General features: G+C 34.0%; 1 protein-coding gene across 4 annotated transcripts in view; it reads right to left on the reverse strand.

The window, feature by feature from the left end:
- Positions 1-1,971: 1,971 nt before the first annotated feature.
- Positions 1,972-20,389, reverse strand: part of XRCC2 (homolog of X-ray repair cross complementing 2 (XRCC2)) — a 29,376-nt gene continuing 10,958 nt past the window's right edge. Inside the window, exons 3-11 of one of the 4 annotated variants that reach the window (XM_028269260.2) lie at positions 16,621-16,784; positions 12,257-12,327; positions 11,501-11,563; positions 6,124-6,174; positions 4,480-4,617; positions 3,482-3,569; positions 2,910-2,946; positions 2,652-2,743; positions 2,240-2,540 (exon numbers count right to left, since the gene is read on the reverse strand). In XM_028269260.2, coding sequence (XP_028125061.1) covers positions 2,517-2,540; positions 2,652-2,743; positions 2,910-2,946; positions 3,482-3,569; positions 4,480-4,617; positions 6,124-6,174; positions 11,501-11,563; positions 12,257-12,327; positions 16,621-16,784 — 728 coding nt within the window. In that variant the 3' untranslated portion in view covers positions 2,240-2,516. Of the gene's footprint in view, positions 2,541-2,651; positions 2,744-2,867; positions 2,947-3,481; positions 3,570-4,479; positions 4,618-6,123; positions 6,175-11,500; positions 11,564-12,256; positions 12,328-16,620; positions 16,785-20,389 lie in introns of all 4 variants that reach the window. The other 3 variants (XM_028269259.2, XM_082887121.1, XM_028269261.2) reach the window with 3 other exon arrangements.

A 20,389-nucleotide genomic window follows, 5' to 3' on the forward strand; every position in this document is an offset into this window, starting at 1 on the left:
TTTTAATTTTTAATTTTTAATTTGTTGTTTTTACTTTTGTCCATCATCGATCTTTTTAAATCATATTTGAATTATATAACAAAATAAAAATTTATTTAAAATCTTATATTTAAATAACAATTTAAAAAATATCAAGTAAATTAAGCAAATATTTAATGTACATTTTTTACACAATTCACTACTCTTTAGACAATGCATGCTGTTTATTTTTTAAAAATTTAATGTACAAATTATTTATGTAAATATCAAATTGATCTGATAATCGTACATATAATTTTATCATTTAAAAAAAAAATAATGGATGTGAAACATAATTTCCAAATTATATAATTGATTTTTAAATATTAAAATAATAAAATTTGGTAGTTAAGATTACAAATTTAATACGATATTTTATATAAATAATTTATATATAGAGATCTACAAGATGATTGAGCGAATTATAAAATATGGATTGAATAATAATAATAATAATAATAATAATAATAATAATAATAATAATAATAATCAACAGAGAGTGGTCACGCTTTCCTTAAAAATTGTATTTCGGTAGTAAAAGCGTGATTGTGAACAAGATGATATTTTATATGAATAATTTAAAAACTGTATTGAACTAGATTTTCTGAAGAAAAAAAAAATTTATTTAAAAGCACAGTAAAAGCGTGGTTGTAAACCACGTTTTATGAAAAAAAAAATTTACACAGTAAAAGCATGGTTCACAACCACATTTTCAGAAGAAATTTTTTTTTAGTTAAAAGCGTGGTCCACAACTACGTTTTCAGGAAAAAAAAAATTTCACTTAAAAGCATGGTTCACAACTACGTTTTCAAGAAAAAAAAAATTTAATTAAAAACGTGATTTGTAACCTCGCTTTCTTAATTAAAAGCGTGATTTGAAAACACGCTTTTACGATTTCACAAAATTTCCGCGCGATAAGTACAAAAACGGTGAAAGCGTGGTTTACAACCACGTTTTAGCCTAATTTAGGAATTCCGTCCAAACTAGGCCTAGTTTGAAAAATAAGTTGCTAATTTGGCTTAATTTGGGAAAAGGCCCTTGTATGAGAGCTTCTAAGTAGACTCAATTTCTTTACACTCCATTACATAATCATAAATATTGTACCTGTTGAAAAAAGTGATTTTATAGGCTTATTTTGGATCAACTTGGAACGTAAATTCAAGTGGGACTCACACATCTTTGAGGTAGGTCTGAATGGTGACGTGTTACCACATGGTAAGTCACAAATTGAAGTCAATTTGTCAAAATCATTTATAGATGAATGATAAATTGATGTCATTTTCAACTTCGAGAAGTTGAAAGTTGAAGAAACAAATGTAAATTGTTATATTTTGAATTGTTCCATATTGAAACAAAGAGAGAGTTTATATATAAACTCTAAGTTGACACATTTGGGATGGGTCTCAAAAGGCACCCAAGTTTTGTGGAGGAGAGAGTTATGGACCAAGCGCATGACGTGGGTTGGGTCCTACCTTTACTTTTTTCAAATTCTTGAGGGAAATTTAATTTTCTAAAATGAAATAATTCAAAATTTTGTGAGAAATTTTTAACTCAAATTTGGAAATTCAAACCCAACAATGTCCCTTTGGTTACCTCTATTCTTCCTCTTCGACAATTCAAACTTGCATTCATTTAGAGGGTTTTTCTACCTTTCCGAACAGGCACCACTATGTTTATAAATACAAGCCTTTCCAGCAAATTCATTCATTCAATTGATACCCATTTTTCTTCTGCCTTGCATTTATTCTTCATATTGGTTTTAGAGAGATTTAAGAGTTGCAGAACATAAGTTTTGATTCGCAGACAAATTTTGATTGCACTGCTTGCTTCAATCTTGCATTTGATCATTGTATTTTGAGAGATAGACATCATTCGTCTGTAAACACCTGTGCGGCGGCGAATCTGTCTCAAGAACAGAGTGCCACACACTTGACTTGATCTTTAGAGTTCCTATTGTTCTCCGATAAATAAATTTTGTAAGTTAATTTATTTATTTGTTTGATTTGTTTCATGTATTCTACATTACAAAGATTGTTCCAACAATACCTTAGGAAGAAACACTCTTACATGTGAGTCTAAGGTCTCGTTTGGGAAGCAACCGGTTTAGCCAAAAAACTAGAAAGTTACTAAAAAACCTAAAAAACCAACAACCCATACCAAAAAGTCAAAGATTATTTTTTCTCTCTACTTTTTGCAAATCTTTTCATAAAAAGTCAAAAAGTCATCCCAAACATACTAGTTTTTTTTATATCACATTTTAGTTAAAAAATCAAAAAGTTACTAAAAAAGCCTGTTCCCAAACGAGGCCTAAGCGTAGAAGAAAATTTTGGAGGAATGTCTTTAGCAGCAGCCAAAGATGACAGCTTTACAAAATTCAAGGAGACTAAAAAAAGGACCAACTTATATATTCAAATAACAACTTTGACCTGAAATAAAAAGAGAGAGATCGTGAAATAAGGAGATAAGCAAGACAACTACATTTTTAACACAGAAGCATTTCAAGGTATAGTGAAGACACCAACCTGCAATTACGAAACAAAAATGAGAATGATACCAAATAATATATACCAAACATTAATTTACTTGATATTCTGCATATGAAATAGTGAAAAGACAAAAAATTGGGATCATACATCTGTAACTATAAATTTGTCCAATATACTTAGTGATGGCAACAACCACTCTGACCAATATATTGGGTAATTTTGATGCTTGCTGCTGTCATCTGCAACACATTAAAAACAACATAAATCCACATTCAGTGAAGAAAAGAGTCCGAAACCAGTTTTTTTTTATATCATTATTTTTTTTGTGTGTGCGCTTGCGTGTGTGTGAGAGAGAGAGAGAACAATTGGGAGCATGACGTAAGCCACAGTTGCCTGCTGCCAAACCTGAAGGTCGTACAAGTACTCGATGCGTGACAAAAGACTGCAGCAATCAAAACACATACAATTGTGAGGATATAATTATCAAATTTTCAGCAGTTGGCGGTAAATACAATTCAGACAAATGGGAAACCCTGATTCAATATCAATGCAATCAGTAGAAGTGGCTAATGAGTATTTATAATTGAGCCTAATTTCCCTTCATGCTGAAAAGTAGATCAGTTGCAAACAATAATTTAACAAGCCTAGCCACTTCTCTCTGTTTTTTACTTTTTTATTTTTTTCCTTTCAATAAACATCAGTAGTAACCAAGCAGGCTGACATTAATTACTAAATTTCTTCACGAGGTTCATAAAATACAGATGGATCAAAAAATTTAATTGCATGTTGAATAACAAACAGCATGAGATCCAAAATTGACTAACATATTTATTTCAGACATACTAAAATTGCTTTGTTTTCTGTCATCAGTAAAATATGGAAAAGTAAAATGATATCTAGTCATCTAAGTTATCAAGATATAAGCTTATAACTTGCTGAAACAAAGGTAGGCAATCGACAGTCTAACAGAATAATACCTGCCAGATTGAAGGCATATATTCACGACATAAAAGATTTTGAGGACCACTATCTGAAGCATTTGCTGAACACCATTTTCTTGAATTCCTGTTACAAAGATTTGATGGGCAATAAATCCACAACTTCAATTGAAATACAGATCCACATATTGCCACATTAGACCACAAATAGAAATTACTTTATGATGTCAAGTGAAATGGCATGCTTTTGAGGAATGATATTGAAGATTGATGGTGTTAGGATTTCCAAACTGATAGTGAACACACAATTAAAAAAGCCATGTACCAAAATTTCCAATATGTAAAAGCATCAATCCATAAAACATGTAAATTGGGGAGACAGCCCAATCAAGTAAAATATACTCGGTTCATACCAGGCACCAAATTACTGACCAAAGAGATATGGTTGCCTCCAATGTACTCTCGCATCAAGATCTTAAACTATCAACCTCAAAAGAACTTCCCTTAGAAAAAGGAAACTACCCAACAGAATCACAGACACAAACCAGGAAAAAAGGCAAAACCAAAAATAGTGGAAGCAAACTTGTGTGTGTTGAAAAAGTGATCTATTGCTAGAGAGAACAACAAAAGGGTTGCAGACAACCACTGCAAGTCCTCCTGTCCAAAATGCACCCATCGATTTCTACTTCAACCCCTCTCTCAGGGAGAAGAGTTCTTCTTCATCATCCTCTTTTGACAACTTGATCATCAACCACCCCACGTAGACAGTTCTCTCTCTCTCTCTCTCTCTCTCACACACACACACACATTGTTACTTGTGCCAGTATACTTACTTTCCGTGCATGCTTCCCACAAAATGTTCTATACTTTTAGCCATTTAAATTTATGCAAATATCTTGCATGCTTTGCACAAATCTTTTTAAGAAGAGAAAAGAAAAAAATCCCACATATGTGGCATTAGAGAATGGTCAATTGTAGGTTAGTTGTGAAAGAAAGTAAACGGAAATTACCAACCCATCAAATCTTTCAGGAATTACCTTTTTGCTTCACTTGTTGAATATTTATCCCCTAAACTTGCTGCTTTTGTAGCTAAAACAAGCATGGGATACACCTGCAAAAGTTTTCTGATCTCCAGAACTACAGTTTCTGACACAGTTTGAAGGGAGTGGCTTTTCCTACGCACCAAACAATTAATTCTTGATTATGAGATTGCTATAGATGATGGCGGAAGAACATGCAATTCTTGATGATTAATTATATGCATCAGCATAAAAGGACCAAAATGGTGCGTATGCTAGACCGTAGGAAGAATGAAATTGAACGACAATGAATGTGTGATATAAATCAAACAGTAGGGATAAACATGTCAATTCACGGCTGCAAACGGAGCAAATCTGGACTGGATCAGTGTATAATACAATTTAATCCATTACAAATCCATTAGATTTTAAAGGATCCAAACTGAGGGAGAAATTTTAATAAACATTGAAGTCTGAAAGTGCTATTCAATCCAAGAATCTAACTCCATCAATGTAAAGTGTTTTAAAAGGCTCTAGGCGCACCGAGGCGATAAGGTCTCCTATAGCCTAAGAGCGAGGCGCGAGGCGAAGCGCGTGCCTCACCAAAGCAAAACTCAAGTAGTAGAAGAAAAGCAAAATTATAAAATAGGCAAAATTTTCAACATAACAAATATATATATATATATATATAATTTAACAAATAATAACCATTTTTGATAGCAACAATGCTAGAGGGCCACAATTTTTGTAGCCACAATAGCTCAAAACTGTCAAAACGATGTGGCCCCAATGGCTCAAAACTGTCAAAACGACGTCAGACGTCGTTTTGACAGTTTTGAGCCATTGTAGCCACAAAAATTGTGGCCCTCAAACATTTTCCTTTCGATAGTCTCTAAGTGCGGGCCTCACCAAAGCGAAGCTCAAGTAGTAGAAGAAAAGCAAAATTATAAAATACGCAAAATTTTCAACATAACAAATATATATGTATATATATAATTAAAAAAACTTAACCATTTTTGATAATCTCTAAACATAACATTCAATCTTCTAAAAATTAGAAATATAATATCCAACAAAAGATATAAAGCATACCATTCAATCTTTTATCACTTTCTGCTCTCTTTTAACCACATTTGGTCATTTTATATTGAAGAGTTTTGAATCCTGTGGGTATGCCCACAAAAAAAGCACTTAATCAACAATTGAAGTAGAAAAATAGGTAAAGCACATGAAGCCCACGCCTTGCGCCTCGAAAAAAAGCCCTCGCCTCAGCGCCTAAGCTGTGCCTTGCATATTGTGCCTCGCCTCGACCTGTTCGAAGCGCAAGGCTGCGCCTCACGCTTAGGCGTGCGCCTAAGCGCACCTTTTAAAACACTACGTAACCAAAATAATATAAAATCACAGGTTCATCTTTTGAGGTTAATTAATTGTTAGGACCTTTAGGGAACACAAAAAAAAATGGATTAGACAAATTCTATAGGTTTATGTGATTCAGATCACATCCAGTCTACTAGCAGCAGTTTATGCACTGACCAATGGCAGCAGCAACAAGAAATGCAGTGAGTAAAAAGTTCAATGTCTTGCAAAGTAATTGAAAAGTGACAGAATGTAAGGGTGATAAAAGTGAGATGCATAATTCAGAGATCCTGATGAAGAATGTACTTTTGTTTTACCATCTTTTGAATGCTGCAATGTACAGTGATTGCCAAGAGCCTCCCTCCCCACAAAAAAAAGAATATATATATTAATAATTGTGGGCTTTTGTGTTTTTGTGTGTGTGTCTGTGTGAGTAAGCTAACCAAAAAAAGGCAGGTTTCAGTTAATCAGTAAGCTTTTCAGAAAAACATGTGCGTTCTTGTAATTTTAACAAATCAAATATTCTACAATAGGTAACAATATTTCAGAGAGAAGCCTAATTGCTCTCTCCTCGCATCAAGCATTCAAACTCCTCTCTCCACCTTAATATTTGATTTTTCTTGTTATTTGTTCCCTTCTTTCTAAGCAGACAAACATATTTTCAGTTAAAGGTGACACTTGACAAAGATTAGAAGATGGGAAATTGTCAATGATGGTTGGACCAGTTCAAAGTCAGAAAACACTTATAAATTATCAATTTAAGTTTTGGTATGTACGTTCCAAAACATGGTACACTTAGATTCTAAAACAGTGAATTTAGCAATTCAAAACGATCAAAAAAATTTCAATAATTTCCCTTAAGGTTTCTTTAAGAGGAAAGAAATTAAATATAATGAAAGTCTAAGGAGAGTGTAGTTTTGGCATAACAAAATGTAAAAAAATGGGCCATAATAATCACAGAAATGTCCTTTTCAATAATAATCTGAAAAAATAAATAAATAAACAACATTTTATTGAATGTCTAAGTGGTAAAAGAAAATTTTTCTAGGAGTAGCTTAAATTCTAATAGTATAATCTAGACAAGTCTATCCTCATCGTATCACATTATAGAGCATGTGCATACCACGCTTCCGTTCTGGTTCCATATAACGGAACGACCCACCAAGGAGTGAATTCATTCAAGTTGGAGAAGCCAAACTGGAGAGGAGCTAAAAGGATTATAAGTGATGAAATGCAAAAGACAAGATATCAATGAATTTGAGACTGACAGTGCACATAGCTCTCGATGTAGTTATGTTAGCGGACCAGAGATGACAGATCTCATCTAATCCACCACAAACACGGACACACCTCCTGGAGTACCATGTCCATGTCTAACACTTGAAATACCAACACTCCACGAGCTTCTTTATTGAACAAATGTTTTTAAAAAACTCAATTATTTCATCTGGGTTGGCTTTAACTTATTTGCGAAACCCAAGTACAATGTGATTGTCAAGCACGCTATGTAAAGGCATGATTGCTAACCACACTTGGAAGCCTACTAATGTTAGAAGTCTTCTAAATTTTTGAAGTATTAAAGAAAAAAAATTATTATTAATCATTTTTTCTTCAAACTTCAAATATTTTTAGACTTCTAACATTAGTTGACTACAGCCAAGAAGCTATTAAAATTACGCTTTCAAAAAATGTGTTTGTCAATCACGTTTTACCCTGGTTAGGAAATAAGTTAAAATTGGCTTTGGTTATTTAAATAGGTTTTTTAAACATGTGTAAAGTTAAGAAACCCACTCCACAGACACACGTGTCAAACATATTTCAACTCGGAGAAAGACATCATAGTAGGAAACTAAGACATTTTTGCGCTGTAGCAGATCTAGACCCAAGACAAACACATGAATAGAAAAGACCAATCCATAGACACATACATGACAAAAATATATTAGCGTCTCCTATGATTTTTTACGAGGAAAAAAACTGTTTTGAAACCAAATAGACTTTGCTTACATGCACAAGACACCTATCCATGGCTAGACATTTGCGGGAGACATTCTTGAAAAATTTGCAAAAATAAAATGGGAATCAAGGTTTAAAATAAAATATATCAATTATATATAGGGATGGCAATGGATAATCTACCCTGTCGATATCCATGGAGACCCAACCCAAATACATGACTTTTTTCCTTTTTTTCTTATCCATTGGGTAGGGTAAGTGATATTTTTTAAATATCCACAGGGGATGGGTACCCACTAAATATCCACAAGGATTCACAACCAAAACTAAATATACATTCAATCTTTTTTCTTTTATTTATTTATTCAGGTTCACAACCAACTTTTTTTTTTTTTTTTTTTAAAATCCACAACCAAAGCTAAATATACATCCAATCTTTTTTTTTATTATTTTTTTTATTTTTAAGGTTCACAACCATTTTTTTTTTTTTAATTTTTAAGATTCACAACCAAAGCTAAATATACATTCAATCTTTTTTCTTTTGATTTTTTTTTTTTTTAATTTTTTTAATTTTTTTTTTTAAGGTTCACAACCATTTTTTTTTTTTTTTTTTTTTTGTTTAAGGATTCACAACCAAAGCTAAATATACATTCAATCTTATTTTATTTTATTTGGCTCAACAATAAAATCAAATACACATTAATTAACATTGTCACATTATTCTTGTCAAATTTTAGACATATCTAGAATTTTTTAAATTTATTTAAAAAAATTAAGGACACTGTCTAGTGCAAGTTTCGATTTGCTTTTCTATGTTATTTTATTTTGTTATGTATTGTAATTTTCAGAATGGTTTGCTTGTTCTGAAATTTCAAGTAACGAGTATGAATCTATTTGTTTTATATTATCACACAATTTATACAACATATATATATATATATATATATATGTATATATATGAATGTATTTGAAAATAAGAAAATTGTAGAGAATCGAAACAAGCATGAGTCGTGATTGGTTAGAAAGCATGGGTACAAAAGATTTATTTGCTGGAAAAACAAAAAGGGAATACAAAGTCTTACTAAATAATTTTTTTAAAAATAAAAGAATTGTTCTTAGTTATGAACAGATTTAACTGAAATCAGCTTGTTTCCCAATGTTATGCTTCATTTATTTAGATAGAAAATATTTTTTAATGAAAAATATTTTTTATAAAAAAATTAAAAATATATTTTTTTATATTTGGTGGTGGTGGTGATGGAACGAAAGTGAAAGTAGAGATTGTGATATGGGGTGATGGCGGCAGTGATGATGGTAGTCGCTATGGTGATGGTAGTGTGATAGTGAAGGTGAGAATAGTGGTGATGCTGTTGTGAAATTAGTAAAAATTTAATTGAAAAAAACATTTTTTGTTTTTTAAAAGTAACAAACAACAAAATTCGTGGGGGACTAAAGGAAGAAGATGGAGGATGGATTGGGTGTGGTAAGGCATAGATATCTTAAAATGAGTGGTTTAGATTGTTAAAAGGTATAATTAGATTTTGGATAAATTAAAATGAATGGTTCAAATTTGCTAAGAAAAAGATGGTTTAATGTCTAAAATGTTCGTGGCTAAGAGATCAACAAGCAATTCCTAGTTTATGCCCTGATGCAATTTAATATGGGTCTTATAACACTTTCTTCTGACAGGTTCTTTCACATTTTATTTCTTCAAATAGGCTCTTATAACATTGTAAATAGGTTCTTATAACATGTAAGGGAGAGAGTGAGAGTGAGAGTGAGAGAGAGAGAGATGGTTGTAATTTTTTTTTTAATCTTCCACGTTCTTTCACATTTTTTTTTCAATTACTAAAACTTATTTGATTGTCTCAAAATTATATATTTGATTATTATAAAACAAACTTTTTAATTAATTAATTAATGTTTATTTGATTTTGTTGTTGAACCAAATAAAATAAAATAAAATAAGATTGAACGTATATTGCTTTTGTTGTGAACCTTAAAAAAAATAAAAATAAAATAAAATAAAATAAATAAGTTGTTAACATTAAATATATTAAAAAAGAAAGAAAAAAGATTGAAGGTATATTTAGCTAAAACCTTAAAAAAAAGAAAAAAAGAAAAAAAAATTGTTAACATTAAATATATTAAAAAAGAAAGAAAAAAGATTGAAGGTATATTTAACTTTTGTTGTGAACCTTAAAAAAAAAAAAAAAAAAAAAAAAAAGTTGTTAACATTAAATATACTAGTGGGTGGCACACACGATATGTGTGCAATTTAAATAAGTAGGAATAAAAAAAAATAATAATGAAATTAATATTATAATGTGTACTTAGCTTAAGTGGTGTGAGTCCTCGTACTTAAACCCATGGTCATGGGTTCAAGCCTTTCCCATCTCTTTGTTTAACTTTTTTTAAAAAAATAAAAAATACTGCCACATGGCATGAGGAGAGTAAAGCTTCAAGACACCAAAGTTCCTGCTCACTTTATAATAGTATAGATTAAAAAAGAAAGAAAAATTATTAAAGGTATATTTAGCTTTTGTTGTGAACCTTGAAAAAAAAAAAAAAAAAAAAAGTGGTTGTTAACATTAAATATAAAAAATAAAAATAAAATAAAAATGGGGATTAAAGTGGGTTGGGGAAAATCCAAACTCATTAAGAAATGGGGAGGGTGGTACCCATGGGAATGGAGAAAATTTATTATAAGGGAATGGGGATGGGGAATTAATATCCACCTCATTAACCTCCATTGCCATCCCTAATTATATATGTAAATCTAATGTTAGACAGCATTAAGTACTAAAGATATGGCTATCCACATATGGTTTTATGGTGGAAAAAAGGTTTCCAAAAGTTCAAAAACTTGGGGATTTAATTGATAAGAAGGAACAGTGTAGAGATTTGTAAATGAAGAACAATTAAAAAAACAAGTCCGACAGTTTATGAACTTGGATTTCTAAATGATGGAGAGAAAAATGTCGGGTTTGTAAACGAACAACTAAGCAAGGCTTGGTTTTTAAAAAGAGCCACAACATACAAACTTGGAATAAATGTAGTTGAGAAAATAACAAACCATCAAATGTAAGGATAACTTTAGCAAACTTGGATCAGTGCTGCTAATATTAGCTGTGTGGCGGGTCTAGGTCAACAGAAGCTTGTGCATTTGACATTCTAGAAGGCAAAAGAAAGGTAGTATAACCAATGAATCAAAAGAGGCTACAATTGGCTTGGTCTTCAAAAGGTAGGCAGCTGGATTTTAAAATTCCTAATCCAAGAAGCACTGGATAGCCACTAACCTAAAGACGATAAATTGAAAGTGATGATCAAAAGGCAGAGGAAGGGGTTAAGGTTTATTAAGAATTGATAGGCTAGGGTTTGGAGGCTGCCAGCAGGAACGTTAACTTGATTGCTTTGTGAAAAGAAGAAGACAATACAAAGAAAACAAAACGAAGAAAAAGAGTTCAACCTTGCAAGGATTAAGCAAACTTACAAAAATATACCATCTCATAACTCAAAACTCCATTGAATAGAAAAATTATATATGTATTTTTTTTGTACTTCTCCCAGTTCTACAAAGACTAGGTCCTCAAAAGGGGAACTTTAAATTTTTTAACTCTTTAGAATAACTGGACCCAATAATAAACCCATGAATAGAAAACTCACCCTAACATTTGAACCATGTACCCAGGCCCATGTGCAGCAAATTAATTATGGGGACTATTACCTGTTGTTGCCCATTACCGCTAAAGATGTTGAAGCACGATCAATCCAGTAAAAAGCCCCAATGCTGGTACAAAATGAAATTGTAGATTCAGACCCACTGGTTCATCAAATTAGTTTCCCAATTCAAGAACAATAAAACTTCCACAAGTTCACAATGCAAAATTTGTAGGTTGAGAGACATAAAATAATGTCATTTCTTATCATGGTGAACAGTAATTTTCTTATAAATGAGGTAAAAGGAAGAAACCCAAATAACATAACACCTAAAGAAAGATATTTAAACATATATTATCCTGTCATGTTATTACTTGAAATTAAACAAATATCATATTACTCCATAATGGGTGTCAATCATGCAAGCAACATGAAACAAAAATAGGAAAGAAAGATAGCAGGGAAGAATCAAGGAGCTGAAAATTATCACTAATAATCCATTTTATAATTATAAGTACAGGGATTTTATGATAATAAAAATTTATTGGAGTTTACATGCTTTAATGTATATACCAAACATATGAAATATTCTAAATAACATGCACAATCAATAGCCATCTGCGTGTCTAGTTCTATCACTACACAAAATAAGTTCCACAAAAACTTCACATTATCAGGGTGAGTAACAGCAAACTCTTTTTAACTTACGGAATTCATTGCTGCTCTCATCTTACATTCAAATTAGTGTTGGTTTAAATGATTTACAGAATAGATATTAACATCAAGCCAGACAAACTAACATATAATCAAATTATACGCATACCTATCAATCATAAGGAAATGAACATCAACTCCATGTTTTTCTCTTTCCTTTCGAAGCTGATAATGCAATGTCTGTAATTCAATAAGATGAAAGAAGATAAAAGAACCAAACAAAATCAATAACATTCAATAGATTCTAAAGCTTAAACAACAAAAAAGTACCAAAGAAAGTATGCAAGGGAAAAAATTCAAGAAGCCTGCTTCAGCAAGGCATTCTTTTTAATAAGTTTGCTTTTGATGATTTTGTTACAAATTAATTTTGTGGCAAATAACACCTAATTCTGTAGACTTCATGAAGTTAAATTGACCACTCCTCTGGTGAACCAACACCATCACAACCTCCCATAAATTGACCATCTAGTTACTATGTATAGTAGGAGGTGACATGGCTGGATGGGACCTTCTAGGAAGATGACGGCCATTGAGATGCTTTGGAGGTCACTACAAGAATAGGAAGAAAGCACTAAAGAAATATCAGGAGAACGAGAGGTAATGAAGTAAAATCTTCATGTCTTGCTGGAAATGTAGAAGATGATGGAGAAGATGAATCACTCTTTACATATGCATCAAGCCCTGATATAGGAGGATCAAGCTACAGGGGGCAGCTCAACCTTGGACAGGTGGCTCAACCCCATTGGTTTGACATTTTAAAGGTTTCTCCACTACCTTTCGTACCACAATCAAACCTCAGGGGTCATATGACAGGATCTTAGATGGTAGATATGTTAAACCTCAGGGACTATATAAGAAGCGTTAGTATGAGACAACTTCTAAGGTGTGGACCTTGGTCAATAGTTTATCTTCTTGTGGTTGTCCCTCTCACCAAGACTGATCAAGGTTGGGATACCCCAAGGGGGCAAGCTAAGCAATCCTAATGATCCCTTAATTCTAGTCTCCAAGCCACAAGTCCTCTAGTGATCCCGAGCAAGTTACCTAGGCCCTGCTCCCACACTAGGAAGTTGATATTAGGGTAGCCTTTCTAGGAATTTACTATGGAGAAGATCATGTTGCCACTCGGCAGGGTTGTCTAAGTAAGCCAAGCAAACCGAGTGAGCATCATGGATAGAGGAGCTCGGCTAAGGGACAAGTGCACACTTCTGGCATTGGGTACACGTTGGGTTAGGCTACTCTGTTAGACCGATGGGACTTTGACCATGTCAACCATGAAGGAGAGATAATGTGCTCATGCGATGAACCCTCAACCGAGTGAGGCGTGTTGGAAGCAATCTGAGGCATCTCTCTTCTCGAGCCTAGAGATAAGGCACTGTGTGCTAGCCTTTGTTGATGTGACTCGACCGCGGAGGGAAGCATGTGGAGGTGTTTCCTCATTAGCATGTGTCCCACCTCATGAGGCTGCCACATAACACCATATTTGCAAAAGATATTGATGAGATGTCTTGGCAATGTGTCACACACCGGCTGTGCGGAAGCTTTGTTAAGAGATATGCAAGTGTGTGTGGCACTAGTTGACTCTCCTCACTAGCCCACCAATAAAGCTCAAAGGGTTTGCAAAGACAAGCAAACACGATATTAGTTAGTTTAAGAGCCACCAGGTTGGAAACAAGCCACAAATTAGCAAGCAACAAGCTATAATTAAAGCAAGCAACACTAGAAAAGCTTTGTACAATGTAAAGGCGAAATGAGCTTTTGCATTGATCAAAAGTAGGCATTACATGAGTTGAACAATGCACCAAAAGTGCTACAAAAGTTGCCTTACCATTGGCTAGGTTGGGGTACTTTAAAGGCACAAGTGGTCTGGTTCAACACTTGGGTGCCCCCTCCTTAATATAGCTTGTTAAGCCTTTTCCTAGCTAGCAAGAGGAAACATCCTCTATGTTTGAGGAGTCCTAATGAATTTCTAAAAATTCTACAAAAAGAGAAAAATTACAAAACTTGGTCCCAAAACACCTTTAATACTAAGGTATTTGAGCCTCTAAAATGTGGCCTAAAGTTGCTGCTGCACAGGCAAGGCTGCGGCCTGTTGTGGCTGGGGCCGCGGCCTGCTACGGCCGGGGCCACAGCCTGCTGTGGCCTGGCGTTGCCGTTAGGCTGCTGGCAAAGCTGCGGCCTGGGCTGCTGTTGGTTGTTGCTGGCCACGGCCTGGACTGCTACTGGCTACAACCTAGGCTACTGCTGGCTGTTGCTGGCTGCGACCTGGGCTGCTGCTGGCTGCAGCCTAACATGTGCTGTCTCATTGCATGCCATAAGCTGTCTTGCACTATGCCTTGGGCTTTTACTTGCACTTGCACCAACAACTTCTTGGGCATGTCTTTAGCTCTCCAAAGGGCACAAATGTGTGGCATCAAGGTGTTGACCCTTGGAGGGGCGCACCCTAACACAATGCCACATTGTGTCAAACTCATGTATCTACATTAAAGCCCTTGAGAGTACACTTTCATGCCCAAAAGAGCAATCGTGCATATCACTGATAAGTGGAGAACTTTGTAGCCATTGCCTGTCAGGTGAGTGACATCCACCAACACACAGTTGGTTAGCAGGTGACGTCATTATGTTTATGCCTTAATCATTTGGTGTTTTTTACATTTGAAACCTCCAATTGGTACAAACTTTTGACAATGTTAACACCATGTTATTGCTTCTTAAATAAAACAGTGGCTATTTATGTATTTTTATGGATGATAAAGTTATTATAGAACTTAAATGATTTTGACGTTTGTGATGACTGTTTATGATTGATGAAATAGTACTTATTATGTTGAACTGTGTTTAAATTATAGATTTTTTTTTAGATAATATGTTTACATTATAGATTGAGTAGTCTTTTCATGTGAATTAGTATTAGTTTGTCTGCTATTGTTTTGGTTGTTTGTGGATAAATATTAGCCAAAAAAAATATGGGTTATAAATTTATAATAATTACACCAGACCCCCTTAACTATTAGCAAATGCTATCTTACCCCCCCTCCCTTCATCTATGAACAAACACATATTGACTCCATCAACTATAAAGACCATACATACAAATGTCGCCCACCCCCTTTCTCCGGAGGAGGCCTAGAGGGGGAGAAAGTGATACAATTTTATAATTGAAGTCAAAATGTCCAAGTTCATAGATGAAGGAGGTAATGTGATAATCGATAATAGGTGAGAGGGTCTTGGTGTAATTTACCTTAAAAATGCATACTTTTGTTGTATCCACACTGTGTTCGTATCGTAATCTTTTGAAAATTGTCGTGTCCCATTCCGTGCTTCTTAGGATGACACTAACTCTTCTTGAAATTTTGGTTTGCTAATCTAGCTACCCCCAGGTTGGCTGCAGAGCAAAAGGCCATTGTTGACACTCTGCAAGCTTCCATCACTAACACCAACAAGCGACTAAGCAAATGGAACAACACCAGGGAGATCTAACAAGCTTGGCGCGCCAATCAAAGAACACTTTCAAGGGATGGATCCAGAATTTGTACTGCGATCTCTATGGAGTTCAAGTAGACAACCATCGTCATGGATTCAAGAGGCTAGGCCTTCACAACTTTACCAATTGTGCACATTTATTGTGTGCTGGATATCTGGGTATATCTTCAAAGGTCACCTCAGTTAGCCTTGGTGTCTTCCCTATCACCACCATCCTAGCCTTGAGAGACTGGCTTTACTTGCCCCCTAATCCTCAACACACCCTATCATCGTTTCAACTATCAATAGAGCCAACTTGATCCTCTTCCCAACCCTAGGAGAATAGCATACTCCAACTACTGTCCATGTACGATCCATACTAGATCTTACCAATTACCCATCCAACCTCCTCTACGTTCAATGGCAAGTTTGCAACAACCCAATAGCAAGAGCAAAGTTGTACCAACTGAGCTTGCTTAGGCAGGCAAGCAAGTGAGCGAGCGATACTTGGGACACTGTGACATGCCAGCTATATTTGCAAGTTGTTCTTGCATATGTTCTTTTACCAGTGGTTCCTAGGCACAACAAGAAGACCAGGGGAAAAAGATTGGTCCATATATATTATTTTACAGAAATCATTGACATAGATAACCAAGTATACACATTTACCCCACATCAAATATACAAAACTAGCTTTGTTTACACAATAAGTTGGATGCAAATCAAGACTAAGTTCCTTCAAACTCTATGAATATGAAATAGCACTACTTAAGTTGGTCCATAATGCAGTCAAAGACTCAAAAGGCCAATAACACAAATCTCCAAACATACATATTTGAATATTTGCACCAAATAGCATACAGAAAACTTGATTACATCAGACAAAAAGTATCAACTATGTCTCAAGGGGAACTTGCACATGACATGGTTAACACCACCATGAATGACGGTTTGATCAGGTAAAACTCTTATTCAGTGAAGCAATAACCAATTATAATTAGAGGAGCTTCTAACCTTAAGAGTTGCAAGAAATTCTGAACTATCATAACAACGAACATATAAGAATCGTCTCATGCATGCATCAAACAATTCTTTGTCGTATTCAATACAGGGACCCTCCTTTGAGTTATTAAAAAAATCAGCATCCTTTTGCTCCCACATAGCACCAACCCTTGATCCTAAACATGATTGAATTGAAATTTAACACAGTAGACATATATACATACCAGGTATGTAGTTTACTAGCAAACTAACAAATCATGCATTGGCCAGCACATTATGGTTAAAATTGCAAAGCAGACAAGATATATGAGGCTCAAGTCAATGTAGTAGGATTTCATGACAAAATTTTGAAGAACAATCTTAGCCCAATGCCCCAAAAACAAAAGGGAAGCCAGACAAGACAGGTGGTACCAATGTTAATTACTTCAATGCAATATGATTGCATGACGTAACAAAGAAAGATTTATTGCAATAAACCAAGGGACCTTAGATAAAATTATATTTTCATTAGCTTAAGTTATGGCCCAGCTAGAGAGAAGAAAAGAAAAGTAAGCGATTCAATTAGCATGGACCTGAGTCTACATACTAGTGAAACATTAAAAAGAATGAAAAACACAATGCTATAATATCAGATAATACACATCTTGCATAGCTACAATGAAACATTTAACTATTATTGACAAAAATAAGTGGACGCACCCGAAGGTTGCAAAAGGCATGGAAGAGATGCTTGCTTGGCCTAGGCCTTAATTTAACAGAAGTTATAGGTCCTAGTTGGGAACTTAAAAAATTATGTTTTGAGTCAATAAGAACTTTTGCTTTATGGTGTACCTAAGTCTGATTACAGTTGTTTTTATATGGTTTTCCTATTTTTAGGACCGAGGGACATTTTGACAATTTCAAGATTTTGCAAGAAATGGACTGTAGTGGAAACCCATGGGTCAAAGTTTTGGTCAAGTATGATCTAGGTCAATTCTGAATAACTTCTAGAACGATTATATGGACTTCACTTGCCAAAATCTTTGGTTTTTGTTTTAAAATAATGGTCCTAGTTAGCATTGGAGTTGTCCTAAGAGCCATATGTAGACGTGATTATTCCAATTCAATAGAGAACAAGTTTGACAGAATTTTCCATCCAGACAGGCTCTTTGAAGATAGGGCCACACAAGTCTAACCAACCACAAACTTGATACCTTAGGGATTCTAGGAGTAATTCCTAGAATTGTCTTCTTCACAGACACTTGCATATATATTCACTTTAAGAAGCTCAGGAAAAGATATCTTTCACCCTTTCCAAATATCAAAAATTATATTTGGCAATCCCACACATTCCCTCTTCTACCAATCAACCCTTCACACAAAGGTCACAAAAGAGATGTTAACATGGTTCATGAACATTTTCAAAGAGGAAGTCACAGACCCCAAAAACTCTATGCGTTCCTCATTTAGTAAAAACCTCCACATCCTGAACATTTTGTAACAACTTTTAAAAACCCTAAAACCCAAAAGTTTCAGCAACTTTTAGCCACAAAATAACGAATCAAACCAGCCCTGAAATTTATTCTCCATGCTTAAAGTAGTCTTGCTTGTAAAACAGTTGACTAAGGTATAATCCAAATGACGAGTGCTGCCTTTGTGATTCTACTCAGCTATGACCACAGTAATACCACCAAAATGAAATATTTGGTTGCATTGGTGGGTATAAAATAAGATCTGAACATACTCAGAGGAGGAAATTCTCTTATTGTAATTGACTGAACACATGCAACACCTCATGACTCCTTGAGACAGTCCCGCTAATAGGAATCATGCAAAACTCTAGTTGCTTCTTTAAACTTTTTATATTTCAATATTTCTAATTTCTCACCTTTAGATTCTACCATCTAATTTGTGGGTTTCAATATATTTCTGGTTTAACTTTACCCGTTAATAAATATATCTAGTATTGTTAGCCTATACTGTGACAATAAACTCTTTCCAAGGACAACCTTGCAATCTTTACATACAAAGCAGTCCGTATTTTCTTCTATTTATTTGACGCACTCTTAAAAGTTATTCAGTGTCATGTCTGGCCTCATTTCGGTCCAAAAAATCATATCCACCATGTACCCTCTTGTATCCTTGCTTTCCTTTTCCTTCATGGTTGTTGACATCTTCACTTGTAATTATCTTCTCTCCTACAAGTATGTTGCATAAACTCATCCAATTGATCCCAAAATTATCTTTTAATATATTCTACCAATCCTACTGTGGTGCATGGACGCTAATTACATTAATTATACTTTCTCCAATTACAAGTTTAATTAGCATTATTTTGTCTCCTATTCTCGTATCATAACTGCTACTGCCTTATCTTTAAGATATTTAGCTATAATTATTCCTACACCATTTCTGTCTCTATCTTTTCCAGTATAATAAATTTTAGGGAAATTTGGCTATAAACCCCTTTTACCTTCCTTTCATTGTTAAAAGGACTAAGAAAAAAATTATACTATCTAAACCCGTTCATAATTATAAAGTCTTGCATAAAGGACAAAATTTGTTATTTAAATATTTTATCAGACTATTATACCCTCAATTAAATCTTCCCACCTTCTCCACCCACTCTCTCTCTGGTCCCGTCGCTGCTCTGCTCTTCCTCTGTCGTTGATGGCGCTGAACAATCGTCGCACAAGATAAATACGTACATACACAGACATACAGATCTGGCTCTCTTTCTCTATTCTCTCTTCTTTCTCATCTTCATCTTCTTCTCCAATCTGTCATCGACCACTGCTCAGTTAGTTGTCGATCCCAACACCACTGCTACTGTAGATAAAGAGGCCGAAGATCGCAAATGCCATGCTCGCAACCTCAAAGTTGGTCCCGACGGTCAAAGATCTGGTCAAGGTTAGGTTCGCCAAGGATCGAGGCTTGAGGTTCAAGGAATTGACATATATATATATATTCACATATCAATCTCTTACCTGATTGATTATGCACATAAATATATAGAAATCTAAATAGATTTTGAACCAGAGGTGGTGTTGTTGGATCGTTGGTCTCTCTATCTGTACAGGCTTTGTACAAGCTTTTATTGAAAGTAATAGAAGAAACAAACGCAAAACGCCTCGAATATTCACCATTGAAATTATCTATGTTTTGTGAAAATGTATTTTGAGATTAAATTTTTATTATTATTATTATTATTATTATACTGAGAAATGGGTTGTGTTGATTTGAACATTGAATCATAGTAATTTTTTTTTCTTTTTTCAGAGTAAAATTTATTTAAAATCATAGTGAATTTTACTTTGATTCAGAGTGAAATTGTACTTTCAGAGTAAAATTTCAGAGTAAAATTTTACTCTGACTCAAAGTAAAATTATACTTTCAGAGTAAAGTTTTACTCTGATTCAGAGTAAACATATTGATTTGCTTAACAATAAAAAATTTTACTTTGAATCATAGTAAATTTTACTCTGATTTAGAGTAAAGTTTACTATGATTCAAAGTAAAATTTTACTCTGAAATATACTGTGAAGATGGCTTAATATGAAAGCTGATAGATATGAGGATAATATAGTAAACGAAATAAGTTTTAAAATATTAGGAGGTTTTGAAAGTACCTATATAATTCTTATCCTTTTGAAAGACAAATTAGACAGTGAGGGGTTTATCACCAAATCTCCCTAAATTTTATACATAATATTTTCTACTTTCTATTTTTGTTTCTCGTAAGCATGTTATATTGACGTCCTTCTACTAATTTCATAATGTAAATTACACTTTGCCCCCTTTA

The sequence above is a fragment of the Camellia sinensis genome, chromosome 1 (genome assembly GCF_055761805.1).
Source record: "Camellia sinensis isolate YWXY chromosome 1, ASM5576180v1, whole genome shotgun sequence".
NCBI lineage: Eukaryota > Viridiplantae > Streptophyta > Magnoliopsida > Ericales > Theaceae > Camellia > Camellia sinensis.